At 40.4% G+C, this 18,065-nt stretch overlaps 1 protein-coding gene across 6 annotated transcripts in view; it reads left to right on the top strand.

Annotated features, from left to right (window-relative positions):
• The window catches only part of TRMT11 (tRNA methyltransferase 11 homolog), a 291,709-nt gene that overhangs the window by 46,602 nt on the left and 227,042 nt on the right, over window positions 1-18,065 (top strand). For 2 of the 6 annotated variants that reach the window (XR_012517189.1, XR_005578891.2), the window contains exon 14: window positions 3,673-3,757. The exons of 2 other annotated variants lie outside the window; for them this stretch is intronic. Coding sequence is in view for 2 of the 4 variants with exons in the window: in XM_003932394.4 (XP_003932443.1) it covers window positions 3,673-3,804 (132 nt within the window). In the remaining 2 variants the exon portion in view is untranslated. Of the gene's footprint in view, window positions 1-3,672; window positions 4,240-18,065 lie in introns of those variants that run through there. 2 more of the 6 variants (XM_003932394.4, XM_074397507.1) reach the window with 1 other exon arrangement.

Here is an 18,065-nt window from a genome sequence, read left to right as displayed (position 1 = left end):
TGCTGGGTAATAGACTGGTGCCTGCCAGATCTCTGGCTGCGTAAGGGATTTGGAGCTTTTGGGTTTTCCAGAGTGTCTGTTACAAATGATAAATGTTCTGTTTTGCAGTCTGGAGTCATTTGGTCTTCTAGAAAGGGGACATTTTAGCACAGAACCCAAACATACACTTCACACTGATTCTGCTCTACTACCTGAGAAATAAGAAAATAGGATTTTCCCCCCAGGAGTTGCATTTCTAAGGTTAATGATCTTTCCCAACTTCTCAATTAGCATATATGTGTCTTTGCCACTGTGTCCCCATAGCACTGAATAGAACACATGGTCTGTTAAGGACTGACTTTGCCTTTACTTTATTCTGAGGGGCCTAAACTATTACGGTAAGGAATGTCTTAAGTAGTAAATGTTTTCTGAGTAATCATTAGCATACATTTTAATAATTACTTGTGGAGTTTTCAGGCTTCTGCTGTTCGTTCCCAGTCTCTGACTCTAATCTTTATATTCTCTGACTTTATGACCAATACTTGCCTTATTTCTATCCCTGTGGTCAGAGACAAATGATTTTATTAAGCCCTTCCTTTGGTCCCTGGAGGGAGCCCATCTTCCATTATGCTTTGGGCCTTGTCTTCTGCCTCCCTTTTGGGAGCTGCATAACCACAGATCAGTTCAGCTAGGCACGCTAGTAACTGAGCCTGGGTCAGTTTGCTGGAATCATGTTTCTGTCTTACCTTAGCCTCCTTAATCCACAGTGCAGTTTGAGGGGTAGGTGATCTTGCATGGCCTAGAGGGGAGAAGAGGACAGGAAGGCAGAGCTAAGGAATTATTTTATGGCCTGACTGCATTCTGATTCCTCCTGTACAGAAGAAAGTGATATGTTATTCTGCAAAGTGATAAGTAATTGAATGTAAGTCCCAAATGTCAAGGGAAAAACCTGCGAATTATGGAAAATTTGAACTCATTTGGATTTTAGACAAGTGGCTGACATATTAAATTTGCATTTTAATAAATTAGGCTTGGTCTCAGTATGGAGAATACACTGGAGAAGGAACCACTAAAGGCAGGGCAGCTGGCCATTTAGTGAAAAGAGAGGAGGGGTTGAGGAAGGCCTACATTAAATATTAGAATTATGAGTAGAGAGAAGTGGATTTGAGATATTCAGGATATGTAAGCTAAGATTTTAGGACTGACCAAATCTGAGAAGACACATCTGACCCAGGTTTCTGATTTTGATGACTGGATGGGGAGCGATGCCAAGAATTGTGAGGATCAACATAGTAGCTGAAAAGATGACAGCATCTGGACATAGCTTTAAAATAGAACCAAAGAAGAACATTCTGCCAGGATTAAGCTAACATAGCTCAGAAAGTGGTCAAGTTTTCTAGTGATCTTGTTGACATAAGGACAGAATTTCGAATACCTGGAGGAGTAGTTGATGGACTTGAGTTAGACTTTTGATAAAAGTTGAAATGGGCCGGGCGCGGTGGCTCATGCCTGTAATCCCAGCACTTTGGGAGGCCGAGGAGGGTGGATCACAAGGTCAAGAGATCGAGACCATCCTGGTCAACATGGTGAAACCCTGTCTTTACTAAAAACACAAAAAATTAGCTGGGCATGGTGGTGTGTGCCTGTAATCCCAGCTACTCAGGAGGCTGAGGCAGGAGAATTGCCTGAACCCAGAGGGCGGAGGTTGCGGTGAGCCGAGATTGCACCATTGCACTCCAGCCTGGGTAATAAGAGCGAAACTCCGTCTCAAAAAAAAAAAAAAAAAGTTGAAATGAAGTAGTTGACGTTAAATGCTGGAACATTGTTCTGTGTTGCCGCTGTCCTGGCACAGTCCTGATATGTGGACCAGACTTGAATCCACCTGTGAAGTCACCTGTTCTTTCGGGATTTTGTTATCCTTCAGCTTCCCTGTGGCTCTTTATACCTCCTCTTGGTATGAAAACTCTCTGCCATTGAAATATGTCCTTAGTTAATAGGCCTTCATTAGTAAGACCTCTTACCCATTGCTACTCCTTTCTTGGTTGGCAACTCAGCTGTCATAGCCTTAGTCTATCACCTATATTCTCAGAGTTCCTCCTGCTTCTTGAATTGGGGAAAAAGATAGCTCTTTTGGAGAAAACCTCATTGCCTTGTAGTTAAGGGTGCAGTCTCTAGAGTCAAACTAGTCTGTGTTCAAAGCCTAGCTCTGCCACTTACCAGCTGCATTATCTTGGGCCTGTACTCTTAAATAATTCCTCATCTGTAAAATAGTGATAGTAGTGTACTTATTTCTTAGAGCTGAGAAGTTTTATTAGGTAGTACATATAAAGCATTTAGTGTTGTTTTTGGTCTATGCAAAATACTCAGCAAATGTTACCTTTCATTTGGTACCTTTAGTTGTATACCTACACCTTGACTATCTAAAATTTATCTTTTTGGGGATTGTATGTAGCCTAAAGTTATTAATAGTAACCTTTGACATGTTTTCATGTACTTGCAGGAATTTGGAACTGTAACATACTTAGTGCCATAAAATTTCAGTGGCCACTTATTTATCTTTGGTGAATCAGGAAATCTGGGCATGTTTAATAATCTGGGGTTTTGGTGTGATTTTAAAAATATATGTGGCAAAAATAGTTTCTGAATAAACAAATCCGCCAACATTATTTTGGCTAAACCTGGATTCTTATTAATGCTAGAGCTGATGGAAAGATAAAGGTACTCATTTTACACAGGCAAAAATATTTTTGCAAAAGTGCAAAAATATTTTGAAGATGGTTATATTCCAAATATATTTGTATATTTTTAGCAACCATTTTAATACTGAAATTAAGATAAAAAATTATGCTTCATGTTTTCCATTTAAGTCTCTACACCTCTCCTCAAAATCACATTAATCCAGGTGTAATTGAATATGAATTTATAGAAGTAAATGGGAAATAAGATTTTATGTCTAATTAGATATTTTTCTTTGCTTGGAATGGTTAGTGAAGTTGGATGAGAAGCCAGTATTTCAGTGTTCCCTGCCAGGAACCTCAATTTTCTAAGCCAAAATATGTTTGACATTCTAACCCAGGTTGATATTACCATCAGATGTCAGTCTGAGCACTAGTCCTTACTTGTCTGTGAAGTCTGCAAGTATGGAAATCTCTTGTTTAGCCTGTATTTTCATCTACTGTGTTCACTTAAAGTTGCCAGGAATTATTTCATTAACTGAATATAGAAATACCCCAGACAATTTTGTGTATATGTATGACCTCACACAAATGCATTATTTTGTCGGTTCACAACTTTTTCTTGAGTAGAAGCTTCCTTGTTTAATAATTCTTATCCATAGGCACAGATAACTTCAGTATGTGCTTAACTAGCAGAAGAAAGTTATAGTCTTGACTCTGTTACCTGGAACCATTCTCTTTGCCTTGTCTGAATTTCAAAAAATAAACATAAAAAAAGAAAAAAAATGTGTCCTCTGTGCAGAGGACTTTTATGAGGCTTAACTGAAGTAAAGTAAATGAAAACACTTTGGATATCCAAGCATGATAAGGTAAAGTGATGGTCTATTTCTAATTCAAGTAGTGAAGGAAAATAAATATGCACTAGAGAGTGAGATTTTGCTTAAGAAAATAAATGACAGCTTTGGGACAAGCTAACTAAAGAAATTGTTTTTATATTTTGTATTTTCCAACCAAACAGAATCAAGACCAGTATTCACATCTGCTAAGTGATCATTTTCTGCCATACCAAGGTCATAATTCCTTCCGTGAGAAATATTTTAGTGGGGTAACAAAAAGAATTGCCAAGGAAGAAAAATCCAGCCAGGAATGAAAATTAAGATTTTGACAATGAAGAAAGAATAAGAATTTGATAGAAAAGACATCTGGATGTGAACTTTCATGTATGATCCTGAAAATATGTACTGCTTCAAAATACTTTACATAAGAAAGCGACAGAGTAAATTGAGCAATGCTTTCAAAGTTATCTTTGTTTTGTAGACTTTTTTGTTGTCTGATTTACAGTCTTTTTAATCTTATTTAATGTATATTTGTACTTGTATTGATGGAGACGGACTCAAAACAATTATTTTTTTTACCATTAATCGACAAGGGAATTAATACTGTTGACTTTTAAAACATCTGCTGGATATATTATAAGCAGTTAATAGTAGTTAAGAATTTATTCATTTGGTATATGTGTTTATTTGTTTTTTGATTGTCATCGATTTACATTGCCACTAATAAACCATATTGAGAATTTCTAAAATAGTGTTGTATTTAGTTGTTTTCAGGGTGGGGATGTGATGAGGGAAATAAATTTTTATTTAGAAATTCCAGACAAGGAAGTCATAATGCTAATTGTGATGATGAGAAGGGCTAAGACCTAACAACCTAAAAGGATTCTAAACTCCTTAAGGCCTGTCTACATTTGAAGCTCTTTTGTACCTTGGATTTGCTCCTGCATTCCTAACTGTTGACTGTTGGTCAAGTTAACTACCCACAATTTTTGGTTTAGAAAGTAACTGATAGTTAAAAGCAGTAACAACAACACAAATCCTTGATGGTTCCCTAATGGTATTAAGCCTAATCAGTGCCCTTTGAAATAGAAGCTATATTTTTCTTGAAGGAGAAACTTTGCTGAGTCCACATGGTGTCCATCATGAAAATATCTTGTTTGAAAACCACTATACCCATTAATTCAGGATGCTAATAGCTTTCTTGCCTTTGGTGGTCAAATGTACCTCAGCAGGGCGGCAGTAAACGGATCCTCTCTTTCTAACCAGAGCCTATATTATTTATTATTATTTTAGTGTTACTGCTGACTTTTATGGACTCGGTATTAATGTGCATGGCTTAGGACCTCCAAAAGCCCAGTGCTGCTCAAGCAAAGAGACATCAGCCTATCTGCTTTGGTCTCTCTCCTTTTCTTGTCTTGTAGCTCAGGTTTTCAGCAGCATATCTCAAACATTTCAGTGATTATTTTCTTTGGGTTTCTGGATGTGATTTGTGGTACACCGGGTGAAATCTAAAAGTATTCAAGGATGATTTATTTTCAGTATTTCTCTTGTAAACCATCTTAATTTAAAGTATATGGCGGGGTGCGTTTGAAACTTTGTCACTGACTCAATTTGGAATACAAAGTTTTAGCTTAGCCCCTTTTTTGGGTGGTCACAAAAATTAGTCCAAGTAGTTCTGGAAAGTTGCAATATTAATTTTAGTCACACTGTTCTTAAAAATTATCCAACACTTTAAAATATATTTCAAAGTATTTGTTATTACTACTAATTTAGGTCTTCTAAACTATGATTCTTATTATGAGGCTTATTTTCGTATTAATCAGGAAATTTAGTTTCCCATTCCTGAAATGTCACTAGGCTCAGAGTATACGTTTGTTTAGTTGGTACTCATAAACAAAAAAAGAAACCTGATTACTTCGAAATCTCAAGCCCTCTTATTTTAACGAGAGAGTTTTATTTTTTGGCATTAGGATCTTGTTACTTTCGGTGTAAGTTAAAGCAGATCATTTCCAGAATTGCCCTGGTTTTCTGTGTTACCACTGTATTCCTCGTGTGCTTACTACAACAGTATCACCTAGCAAATTGCCTGCATTTCAGATAGTTATGTAGTTTGGATTTACAGTATAATCTGTGAAGGAACCCTAGGGGGTCTGTGGACAGCCTCCTTTAATGTTTATAATGTGACAAAGTCTGTAACTTTGTTTCTGGCATATATTAAATATGCATGAAACCCAGACAGTTACCTTGGTGGCATTTCATCGGAAGTGCCTCCTTCCTGTCTATTCTGGTGAGTACTTTTTGCTGTGATAGCTGGGAGCGAATAGTGGAGTAGGTGGTCTTTGTGTTTAGCCAAAGTGGCCAGCAGATTTTAAAAAGTTTAAAATCTGCTACAATTTTCTCAGCCACTTCCTGCCCAGGGTGACCCAGCTTTGGGCCAGCTTGCCACTGACTTCCTTGTGACTAACTCTTCAAATACAAAAATTAAGCAATAAAACATTTTCAAAAGGTTTAAGCTCTGGGAGGTAAGTCAGTATTGCCGCTGTTTCCTTGTTGAGAAAGCTCACTCAAATATTGAGATTCCCTGCATATTTAAGAATGGCAATTATAAGTTTTAAAAAAACACCTTATTTCAAGTTTTTTAGGGGAAAGTAGAGTATGTGTTAACATCACAGGACGCATTGTAGTGGGTATGTTTATTTTATTGGGTTAAAATTGTGCTTTAAAAGTTTGAGACACAGCGATAGCTTTTAAGGTAATATGTTTTATACTCGTAAATTAAAGAAGCAGGGATTTGACTTTTTTTCAACACCAGGAAATTAGATGTTGAGGTTGTGTTATATAGATGCCAATATAAGCAACTCTGGCTCTTGAATAAAAGTTCTTAGTCGTTTGGTGTTAGAAGAACTGCTGACATCTTATGCTGGAAATATTATCAAATGTTGCTTATCCAAAGAGATATGGAATAAAACATAATGTTTCTCTGTTGAAAACTGAAGGTGACTTTTTTTTGGAAATGACCTTCTTCTCCATCCCATTTTAATAAATCTCCCTTGAAAAAGCATAGTGGAACTAAGCTCATGTTAATAGTTCTAATAGGAAAAAAATTCTTTGTAGATAAAGCAGGGCATAAATAAACTCATTAATGCATTGCAGTGGTGGAATCGGAGGTGGGTGTTGCCAAGACAATTGATGACCTTATTGTTGACCTGCTTGACCAAAGGAGAATAAATTATACCAAAATAAGAACTTTGGCTCTTTCTGCTGGGTTATGGTTCTGTTCCATTATAAAGTTATTTAGAAAACTAAACACTTGAAGAATCTTTGCTCTTAGAAGCATTGTATTCATAGAATAAGTGAAGCCTACTTTCATTTCCAAGTTACCCACTCCCATTTTTCTCAGATATTTATCAAGTAGTGTGGTTTGTAATCCAAACAAAAAAAAAGTGCCTTAATTCAGAACATACACTTGGAGACAATAACAGTAAACTGATGGTGTTTGTACTTTACTAAAACATTGAGATCTTCTCTAAAACAGAGTGGTTTGAAAACATAACGTCTAGAGTGTAAAGAATTATAATGGAATGATAAACATACTGTGATTCTATCTAGTCATAGAATCATAGAGACCAGCACATTCCTGTCTATCCTTTGGGGTGAAAAGCTAGGGAACCTGACCCTTTTCCCTTAAAAGAGATCTGCCCTACGATGTTCATATGTTTCACTGTGTGGGATAAGAAGTTGACATTTAGACATAACTGAGGCCAACCTGGAATTTGGCTCTTATCCCTTCCTTTATAAGCCATTGTAGACAGAGCTCTTTGGGGGTTGGAGGTTTAATTGTAATGGCAGTCTCTTAAGAAGCCTGGGTCATGGAACAAAATAGGGCTTAATAGATGAATGTTAAGATAAGTCAGCTTCCCTTATGTAACAGCTAGCCCTATTTCTTGGGATATTAGGATGCACTTAGTATATTTTTGTTTTAAAAATTGGAGGTTCTTACTAAGATAATCATGTTGCAGTCATGCCAAACTGAATTGCCTAAAAAGGAACCTGTTTTGACCTTATGACTTTAAAATCTCTCCTTTAAGCAAGCTTCCCTGGCTCTCTCCTGAGGATTTATCGGAAGAACTCTATTTTGGCTAACATGCAGCAGTGAAGATTAGCTGGGCTTATGTGTGAAGTTAGTCAAATTAAAAGAAAAGGAAAAAGGCTGAGGAGAAAATTAAAATTGAAAATGTAAATTGTACCTAGGATATTGGAGCTGTGCTTTGATGAACTGCCAAAGTAATGTGTTGTAAGTTGGTGAAGTGGGTCAAGATTGGCAGAGTTGTTTTTGGTGAGTTTTAAAAATCTGTAAGAGTTCCTTAGTATTTGTGTATAAATCATGGAGTATTTCACCACAAGTTGGAGTGGCTTCTGCACAGAGAGCAAAATTGCCTTTGCATTTTTCCATTTTTCTACAATTTATACCAATTGAGAAGCAATTCTCCATAGATCACTTGCATTTCTGTATGTCTTTCTAGGGAAGGCACAGACTTCTTGTGCCCCTCAAAAGACTGTCTTTTTGAGGATATTTGTATAATGAACAATCTTGGAAGATGTAAGTCTTTTTCTCCCCTGCCTCACCCTCCCTTTTAACTTCCAGAGCAGAGGTTTCAGTTTGTGTACAGCCTTGGAAGATAGTGTCTTCTCCCAGAGTAAAGGCATGCTTACTGACCATTATAAAAGATTGAGTTCCCTAAGTTTAAGATTCCTCCCTTGTAATACAACCTGTTGTATGTACAGGTATCCATCTGGGCCTAACCTGGCCACTCTTCTGGGACTTGGGTATAAGGAAGAAATGATTTTTAAAATGCTGATTATCAGGGCAGGCACAGTGTCTCATGCCTGTAATCCTAGCACTTTGGGAGGGTGAGACAGGTGGATCACCTGAGGTCAGGAGTTCGAGATAGCCTGGCCAACATGGTGAACCCCCATCTCTAATAAAAATACAAAAATTAGCTGGGAGTGGTGTTACGCGCCTGTAATCCCAGCTACTCCAGAGGCCGAGGCATGGGAATTGCTTGAACCTGGGAGGCAGAGGTTGCAGTGAGCTGAGATCGTGCCACTGTACTCCAGCCTGGGTGACAGAGTGAGACTCCATCTCAAAAAAAAAAAATTGTGGATTATCATGCTCTGCTTCCTGTACCATAAGTAATAAAGTTCTTTGTGACCTAGGAATCTTAGGTCTTTTACCAGTGTCCATGAATATGGCATCCTAACTTGTTAGCTTGCAGTAGAGCAAAATCTCAGACACTTCACAGTTCTTGATGGTGTTTGGTCATGAGGATGGGCTTCTGACAGACACATAGCTTTCTGGAAGAGGAGGAGGGCTTTGGGGTTCATTAACTGGATTCAAAGGAAGTCCTTAGTAATTGCTAGCAAACATGGTGACCAAATTTCATGATCAACCTGATGATACATGGTCCTCAACTTCATTGCCTGTTAATGAGGAGCAAATGGGGCAGTGATTGCAGGCCAAGTATCAGAATGTAGGTCCAGTGATAGCTATTCAAATGGCCCCTTGTTTCTTGCTAAACCCTTTCTGGGCATGGATAGAGTTATTTCCTTACCAGTCTGCCAGTTAGCTTCAAGTCCATCCCACTATAACAATTACTACTAAGATATATCCTGGGTGGGCTGAAGGGTGTACCTCCTTAGACAATTGGTGAATCATTAGAACTTTGGCTGTTTTGCTTGGGACATATGGTGGCAGGGCACTTCATGGTTGTTAAGGAACAAGGGCAACAGGTGGGCTATTTTATGGCTCAGCCCCTCCTGGCATTCTGTCATGCCAGACTTAAATCCACTCAAAGAAAGTAATTTTTTTTTTTTCCATTAGGTCTTGGTTACTTTCAGAGAGCAGTAGCCTCTCAGGGACATATCCCTGAGTCAGATTCCTGTGAGAAGGGATGGAAGAGACATTAAGTAATATATGGTCTTTCACCACCCTGGATTGAGTTTACTAGGCTGATGAAGGTAACCTACTGAAGAATGAGAAACTGACCCAGAGAATTCTGGATAAATGCTTGCAGTTGTCCCCCCAACCTTAGAAAAGTGCTCTACCTTTTATGTTAAGACCAAGCCAGAACTTAAGAGATGCTTCTTCGTAATGGTGCAGATGCTGTTAATTAAGATGAACTCCTAAAAAAGAAAAGAAAAATGTCAATGTGAGTCAAGCTAGAGTCAGGCAAAGGGCACAAACCCAGTGACTCCAGTCTGAAGACCATGTGCCCATGGTTGCTGAGTCAAAGGGTCCTCAATGCCAAAATACTGTCAGATCTTGCTTGGTTTTGGGGACCAAAATCATTGGAATTTCATTGATTTGAGCTCCCAGCAGCTGCCATACTACTCAATACTAAAAGTAGATGTAAAGCCTTGCATGCTGGCATGGAATCTCCTACCCCCACCCCATGTTCCCTCATTTCTTCCTCCACCTTTAACCTGACCTGAGCTGCTTTAAGGAGAAAGTTGGTTAGGGTTGGAGCCCAGGTCTCCTTATCTCAAAGGAGGACCAAACACCACATGTACCCATCTGAATATGCTAAGGGACTTTCTAGAAGAAAGGGGCTCAAACGTTTATGGCTGTGTTGAATACAGGTGACCAGTTTACCATCTTATACAGTCCTGTAGGGAAGGGGCCACTCAGATTCAACTGATGGGGTTTGGGCAAGGTTCATAGTAGGAAAGGAAAGTTAACATGACCTTGTGGGTATGGTCTGTTGAACCAATTTGATGCACTGTTGTTCTTTTTTGCATCTGAATACATAGCAGAAAGTGACATGTTATATACTTGAACTTTTCTGCCCTATAAGTGCTACAGCCCAACCAGAAAGAGCCCCATTTAGATAGGTACTGGTATCTTTCAGGCTACACAAACCTAATGATACCTTTGGGATACAAAACATCCAGTAACTGATTACTTTGCTGATTGGAGACCCTGGTAAAAGGAGACAGACTTCATCCGGAGGTGCTCTTGAAGTTTTGGATACCTGAACTCCTCCTTAACATGGCTGGCCAGGTACACGCCTTCTGAAAAACAAAGTATTAGCTGCTACTGATACGGGCAAGAGGTAGGGAAATACTGTGCGGAAGAGGCAGTGCCCTGACAAAGGCTCCACCCTCAAGCCTGGAAACCCACGACCCTAATTGAGAACGGGTATTTCTGGTTTTGTGTCCAAATGTTGTCTTTTGGCCTGCCATACCCCCTTATCCTGTACCCATGTAAACCCTAAACCCCAGGCCCCACAAGCAGAAGAGTGGCAGAGAAGGAGAGGAGTGTCTTAACGTCAAGAGGGGTTTGGCTGGAGATGGAGAAGAGATGGGTTGCGGGACAGGTGAACTCCAGAGGAAGATCATCTTTCCACACCATCCCCTTTTCAGCTCCCCATCCACCCTGCTGAAAGCCACCACCACCACTGAATAAAAGTCCTACATTCACTATCCTTCAACTTTGTGTGTGACCTGATTCCTCCTGCATGCTGGACGAGGACCCGGGTATCAAGAGGGCAGGGTGTAAAACGCTGTCACCCTGACTCTCTGCTGAGCTGGTTTAACACTTAGCTCTCCCCAGACGGCAACTGATAAAAGATGATTAATTGTAACACACCCCTAGATGCTGCTATTGGGGTGGAGCCCAAAAGAGCTCACCCTGGCTCCTGTATCTGCCTGTCTGCCTGTTCCCCTTCCTGTGGGGCTCTTGTCAAAACTGAACACTTGAGCCCTCCAGCCTGCTGTTCCCTTTTTCAAGTAGATCAAACAGACCTCATGACTACTAGAGTGGAAAGGGCCCAACTAGCCTTGCTTGTCATATAAAATCATTATACGCAATAATCATTAATGCAACAGACCTAGCCCCAGTGGCATTTTGGATTTACATGAAATAGTGGCAGCTAATCCTTTGGGGAAAACTTTATCATCCATTTCTTTGCCTGAAACAAAGCTCCTGGCTTAGCACCCTCATTTCATAAAAATTACATGTAGGGGCTTTAAAAATACATTTACGTGGCATTTAGGAGTTTCCTCAAAATGCCCGTTGCTCCTTTCATTGACAGACTGGCTAAGCTGAAAACCCGTGCTGTTTCAATGGACTGCTATGACTGTTCAACTTCAGTGCCAGGTATGCAGAACTGAAAATGGATGTAGTTGATCTGGTCATTAAGTGGAATTCAAGGCCATTCTCAAAGCTCAGACCAATACCCTCCTTGATGAACCTTGTTATGTTTTTACTGACTGTTAGGCTGTTGCTAATGACCTAAGGTTTGATCTGCTATTTGGAAAATTACAGATTTGCAGATTAAAGACATCCTTCCTTAGGAGCTCCAAATAATGGAAACAAATTGTGGCTGCTGATAGAACTGCTGGAGTCATTCATATTGATCTCCATTGTAAAGTCTCATTCTCTGATGAGACCAGCTAGAATCACTCTGTTAGTTAGCATCACCCAGATGACCATCATTGCTGCCTGGATCGATTTTTGTACGGGACGGGGCAACATATCCGCTGTTACAAACAGGACATATGTAAGATACTTGATATTTCTGATGCAAAGGCTACCATTTGGTGCTAGACTTGTGACTCCTGCCAAAAGTTGACCTTGTTGCCTCTTGGTAAAGAAGACCACACTGTATGGAGTGTTGTCTCCACTGCTCCTGGCATATTGATTACCTCAGACCTTCCTCCACCTCTCTTTAGAGCTATTGGTTGTTCATCAGTGCTACTGACGCTTTCTCAGGTTACAGGGTTGCTGTTCCAGTGCAATCATTTGACTCCAGCCACACCACTTTGGCCCTTGAAGCTAATTTGTGTCATGTGTTTGGCTTTCTGGACCATTTGGTATGATAGTGATACACCTTTTATTGCAAAAGCCACTCAATCATGGGCTACAGTCAAGACATTTGACAGCCTTTCCATACCTCCTACCATCCACAGGCATCTGGAGTTTGTGAGGTTTCGAAATTTGCTCTATACTCGTTCCATATTTTCTCTGACAGGCCTTTACCAAACCTTCACAGAAAGGCTCAGCACATTGCTTCAAAGTTATGTCTCAATAGGGCAGTCTTCTGTCCTTTGTGAGATGTGCAAGTCTTTTAATTGATGGTTTTAACTCAGACAATTGGTAATTAAAAATTTGAGTCTCAGGCTGAGAAGATTTTCCAAAACCAGCGCCCAAGAGAGTTGTAACAATCAGTTGAAAAGGAACTATTTACCTAGTATGCTTTACTATTGATGTTGAAGCAGGCAAATCAATATCCTAGCCGACCTATTATCTTTAATTTTCTTTCTCTTTACATTCTTCTATAGACTCTAAGGGTGTTATTCTTTTTGTTTTATTTTAATGTCAATTATTTTTCCTCTGTATTAGTTGTAGGTGTTACTTTTTTTCCCCTGTAATGCATGTTCTAAGGCTTGTCTATTGGTGATCGGTTGATGCTTATGGGAGTTCCATGTATGGGTTTAAGTAATGTCAAAGGAATTTACAATCGGGTTGGGGTGATGAGACCTACACATAAAAAGCTAGTTAACACAAGGTGGAATGAATTAAGTACCCAGGAGAAGCCTCAATGGAGTTTGGAACGATGAGACTTTTCTGTAGAGTAGAATATTTAATAAAGATTGCACAGAAGATGTGGTACTTAAACCAGAACGTTATAAATTGAAAACAAACAAACAAACAAAAACAGAGAGGAAAGAAGCACACTTCAGATCCGGGTGTGTGTGTGAATAGCGTGAGGAAAGTTCAAATGTGAGAATGTATGCGGCAAGTTCAGAATATGATAGGGACTAACTAGACTAACTAGTGGGAAGGGTTCATGTGAATAATAGTTGGAGAGGACTTTGAGAGAGGTAGGCTGGGGGCATGTTGTGAAAGATCTTGAATGTCAGTCCAAAGAATTTGTATTAATAATTATAGTCAGGCTGGGTGCAGTGGCTCACATCTGTAATCCCAGCATTTTGTGAGGCGGAGGTGGGCAGATCACTTGAGGCCAGGAGTTTGAGACTAGCCTGGCCCACATGGTGAAACCCCATCTCTGCTAAAGTGCAAAAATTAGCTGGGCATGGTGGTACACACCTGTAATCCCAGCTACTTGGGAGGCTGAACCAGGTGAATCACTTGAACCTGGGAGGCGGAAGTTGCAGTGAGCTGAGATTGCGCCACTGCACTCCAGCCTAGACGACACAGTAAGACTTCATCTCAAAAAAAAAAAAAAAAAAAAAAAAAAAAGAAAAAGAAAAAAGAAACCAATACACAATAGAAAGCTGTCATGGAACTAAAGATCTGAGAATAGGAAGGGTAGGTATTAGTTAGTCAGGTTCAGTTGGGGAACCTGATTTTCTGATTTCAGAAGGTGATTTGGGGTGTCGAGTGCAATGGCTCATGCCTGTATTCCCAGCGCTTTGAGAGGCTGAGGCAGGAGGATCACTTGGGGCCAGGATTTTGAGACCAGTGTAGGCAACATGGTGAGACCCTGTAATTACAAAAATAAAATTGGCCAGGTGTGGTGGCACATGCCTGTAGTGCCTAGCTACTCAGGAAGCTGTAGTGGGAGGATCATTTGAGCCCAGGAGTTCGCGGTGACAGTAAGCTATGATTATGCACTCCAGTGTGGGTGACAGAGTAAGCTATGGTCTCAATAACAACAAAAAAAGTGATTTTGGCAATGGAATGCAGGATGTACTTGTGACAAGCCAGAAGGTAAATAAATAGTCCACGTGAGACTCTCAACCAACAATGGGAATAGACAATAGAGACAGATGGGAGACATGTTCATTCATTGAACAAATATTTGTCCACCTTGGTATGCTAGGCACTGCAGTGTCAAAGATACGAAATGATAATCCCTGCTCTGAAGAAGCTTGGAACCTTCAGTACTTGTAGAGATAAATAATCCTAGCAAGGCTTTGAGTGCAGGCAAGGAATCCAGCCTGCCCTGGGGCTGGGAGTGTGGAAGGTGGTTCCGAGAGGAGGTGTTTCCTGAATTGCCTTTAAAGTTTTTATATTGAGTTTAATAACTGTATTGTGAGACATATTATTTATACCGAAGAGTGCACAAAGCATAATTATAGTTTAATGAATAATTATTCAGGGGCATCCCTATAGCACCATCTCTGAAATGAATTTTGAAGGGTAGGTAGTAGTTAGTCAGGTTCAGTTGGGGAAAGATATGGGAGCAAGTAATGATGTATGAAGCAGAGGGCATAGCAAAGGAATAGAGAGCATGGTATGTAGGGAAATGGCATGCTGTTCACAGTTGCCGAAGTGTGAACGGGGGGTCAACAATGTAAAGTCAGAGTAAGGCAGAAAGGGCTTTGCATTTCTGCCTGATTATCTTGGGCACACTACCCACTACCCCTACCCTGGATTTTCACTGGGGAAGCCATACTATCAGATTTAATCGGGCCACCCCTCTGATGATAGTGGTGTGGAATGGAGGGAGATATGAATAGAAGCTGGAATGCTGATGAGCAGATTGATGCGATCATCCAGGTTAGAGAGCAGTGGTAGTGGGGATTGAACGGAGAAATATTTAGGAGGTGAATGAACAGGTAGGTCCTGGTAGTTGGGAACCAGATGAGGAGTCAGAGATGATATCTGAGCTTCCAACTAGGGCACTGGGTGGTGCAAACTGGAATAGATGTTAACAGAAAAAGGATGAGTTTAGGTTTGGACATCCTGAACAAGAGGAGTCTATGGTACAAGCGTGAAGGACTGCGTAGCAGGCTTTTGGGTATCCAAGAGCAAAGCCAGGCAATGATTACTTATGCAAGAAGCAGAAGATCCCTGTATGGGACAAAAAACCCACTGACTCAAGATACACTGTACAGCTCTAAGATTCTTTCTTTGCCATTTTGTTCCCCAGCATGATAGGTGTGTTTGACAAAAAGAACTGACATGACCCAATGCTCTTGAGACTGGACCAGGCAATTCCAAGTTTATTACAAGAAATTTATACTAGAGTTACTTAACGAGATGAAATTTTTCCATCGCGCTGCTTGAAGCCACTGAGAACAACACTGGCTTCAGGTGATGTGCTTCTGCCCGAACTGGGTGGGTGGGTGTGCTTCATTCGCTGTGTAAGTTAGTGAGCTACATTGCAGAGTTAGGACGTAAAGAAACTGGTAACCTGTTGTTAGTTGTCTCTAAGAAAAACCTGCGAAAGACAGACCCAGGCCACCACTGTTTGGACTTCGGATGTAGAAAAAGAAAAACCCAAAGGGTTTTCCTCTCCTCTCATCCTTTAAAATTAAAAATACTTCCCTTTCCTTTCTCTTATTAAGTAACTACATAATAGCTTTTGGGCAGCAACATGAAAATTACAGAGTAGGCCAGAATATGGGGAAATTTTTAATTAAATCTGGGGTTTCATTTGTTTTTTTCATTTATTAAAAAATGCTTAGCCAAAAAAAAAAAAATCCCAGTTTCCCTCTGCCCCCCTTTTTATATATCCTTATGCATTTGGCAGAGTTCATGACAGCGTCTTTCCAGCTGTGGACCAGCCAAAAGCCTTGTCTGAAGCTCCTACTAATTTGGATTAGACTGACGAGTTAAAAGCTTCACACAGAAATGCTGCCAGGAACGTCATGAGGTCTGATGACATTTAAGTCTACAGTCTTATCTTTTGGACCAAAAGAAATGAACAAAGATTTAGTTTTTGATTTTGCATTTGTTCGCTTGTTTTCTTTCTTAATTTTGGAGAAACAGATCAAGAACCTGAAAACAGCAGAACTGTGTTTTTTTTTTTTTTGTTTTTTTTTTTTATTGCATTTTAGGTTTTGGGGTACATGTGATGAACATGCAAGATTGTTGCATAGGTACACACATGGCAGTGTGCTTTGCTGCCTTCCGTCCCCTCACCTGTATCTGTCATTTCTCCCCATGCTATCTCTTCCCACCTCCCCACCCCCCGCCCCTCCCCCATTTCCCCCCAACAGACCCCAGTGTGTAGTGCTCCCCTCCCTGTGTCCATGTGTTCTCATTGTTCAACACCCGCCTATGAGCGAGAATATATGGTGTTTGATTTTCTGCTCTTGTGTCAGTTTGCCGCAGCTTCTGCACGGCAAAAGAAACAGTCAGTAGAGTGAATCGGCAACCAACAGAATGGGAAAAAATTTTTGCAGTCTACCCATCTGACAAGGGGCTGATATCCAGAATTTACAAAGAACTAAAGCAGATCTACAAGAAAAAAACAAACAAGCCCATTCAAAAATGGGCAAAGGATATGAACAGACACTTTACAAAAGAAGACATACAGGAGGCCAACAAACATATGAAAAAATGCTCATCATCACTGGTCATCAGAGAAATGCAAATCAAAACCACATTGAGATACCATCTCACACCAGTTAGAATGGCGATCATTAAAAAATCGGGAAACAACAGATGCTGGAGAGGATGTGGAGAAATAGGAACACTTTTACACTGTTGGTGGGAATGTAAATTAATTCAACCATTGTGGAAGACAGTGTGGCGATTCCTCAAGGACCTAAAAATAGAAATCCCATTTGACCCAGCAATCCCATTACTGGGTATATATCCAAAGGATTATAAATCATTCTACTACAAGGACACGTGCACACGAATGTTCATTGCAGCACTGTTTACAATAGCAAAGACCTGGAACCAACCCAAATGCCCAACGATGATAGACTGGATAGGGAAAATGTGGTACATATACACCATGGAATATTATGCAGCCATCAAAAACGATGAGTTCACGTCCTTTATAGGGACATGGATGAACCAGAACTGTGTTTTTGCCTCCAGTCTGGCTTTGTGAACCCAAGGAGAAGATCTTTCACAATCCTAAGTGGGTTCCTAAGGAAACAAGAAGGGCAGAACTGGGCTGTGTGATGAATCAGGGTTCTGGGGGAGACGTGACCCATTTCTGTTAGGTGTAAATGGCCCAGGAGACTTGCTCCTATGGCAGGGATGTCACCTGATACATTGGAACCCAGGGCTAGACCTTGAAGTATATCAGGTTGATCCCTAAGTGATTTCTTGCCACTTTCGGCCATGAATAAGACATAGTCTTGGCCTCAGTGAGCTTGTAGTCTGGAGGATAGCAGTGGTATGAAACAAAGAGGTAAGTAGTCAATTAAAATAGTGTGATCTGTCTTTCCACAGGGCAAGCCCAGGAGGAGTCTAAGAGGAGCGTCTAGCCACTTCTAACCATGGGAGTGGGTTAACCATGTGTTTCTGATATTTTGACATCTGAGTCTTTGCTGACCCTAGAGAGACCAGAATCAACCAATCCTAGAGAGAAAGGTTTCACCTCCCTTCAAGTGTGTCTTTTATACGAATTAACCAGTCCAGAGTCCACTGACTCTGTTTCCTCTTTTATACAGCTTTTATACTTTGGGTCACTATTTCTCAGACCTAATCACTTTCAGGCCAGGTACCAGGTAACTTAGGGACAGCCCCTCTAACCCCACAGTCTGCTGAAATTATTCAAACTAGCTAACCCTTTGCCTGTTTATCCTGCCTCACCTGTTCCTTCCTCTGGAAACCACAGTAAAGGCTCTTGTCCACATTCCC

The sequence above is a fragment of the Saimiri boliviensis genome, chromosome 4, assembly GCF_048565385.1.
Source record: "Saimiri boliviensis isolate mSaiBol1 chromosome 4, mSaiBol1.pri, whole genome shotgun sequence".
NCBI classification, from domain to species: Eukaryota; Metazoa; Chordata; class Mammalia; order Primates; family Cebidae; genus Saimiri; species Saimiri boliviensis.
This window is presented reverse-complemented; position numbering and strand designations above follow the sequence as displayed.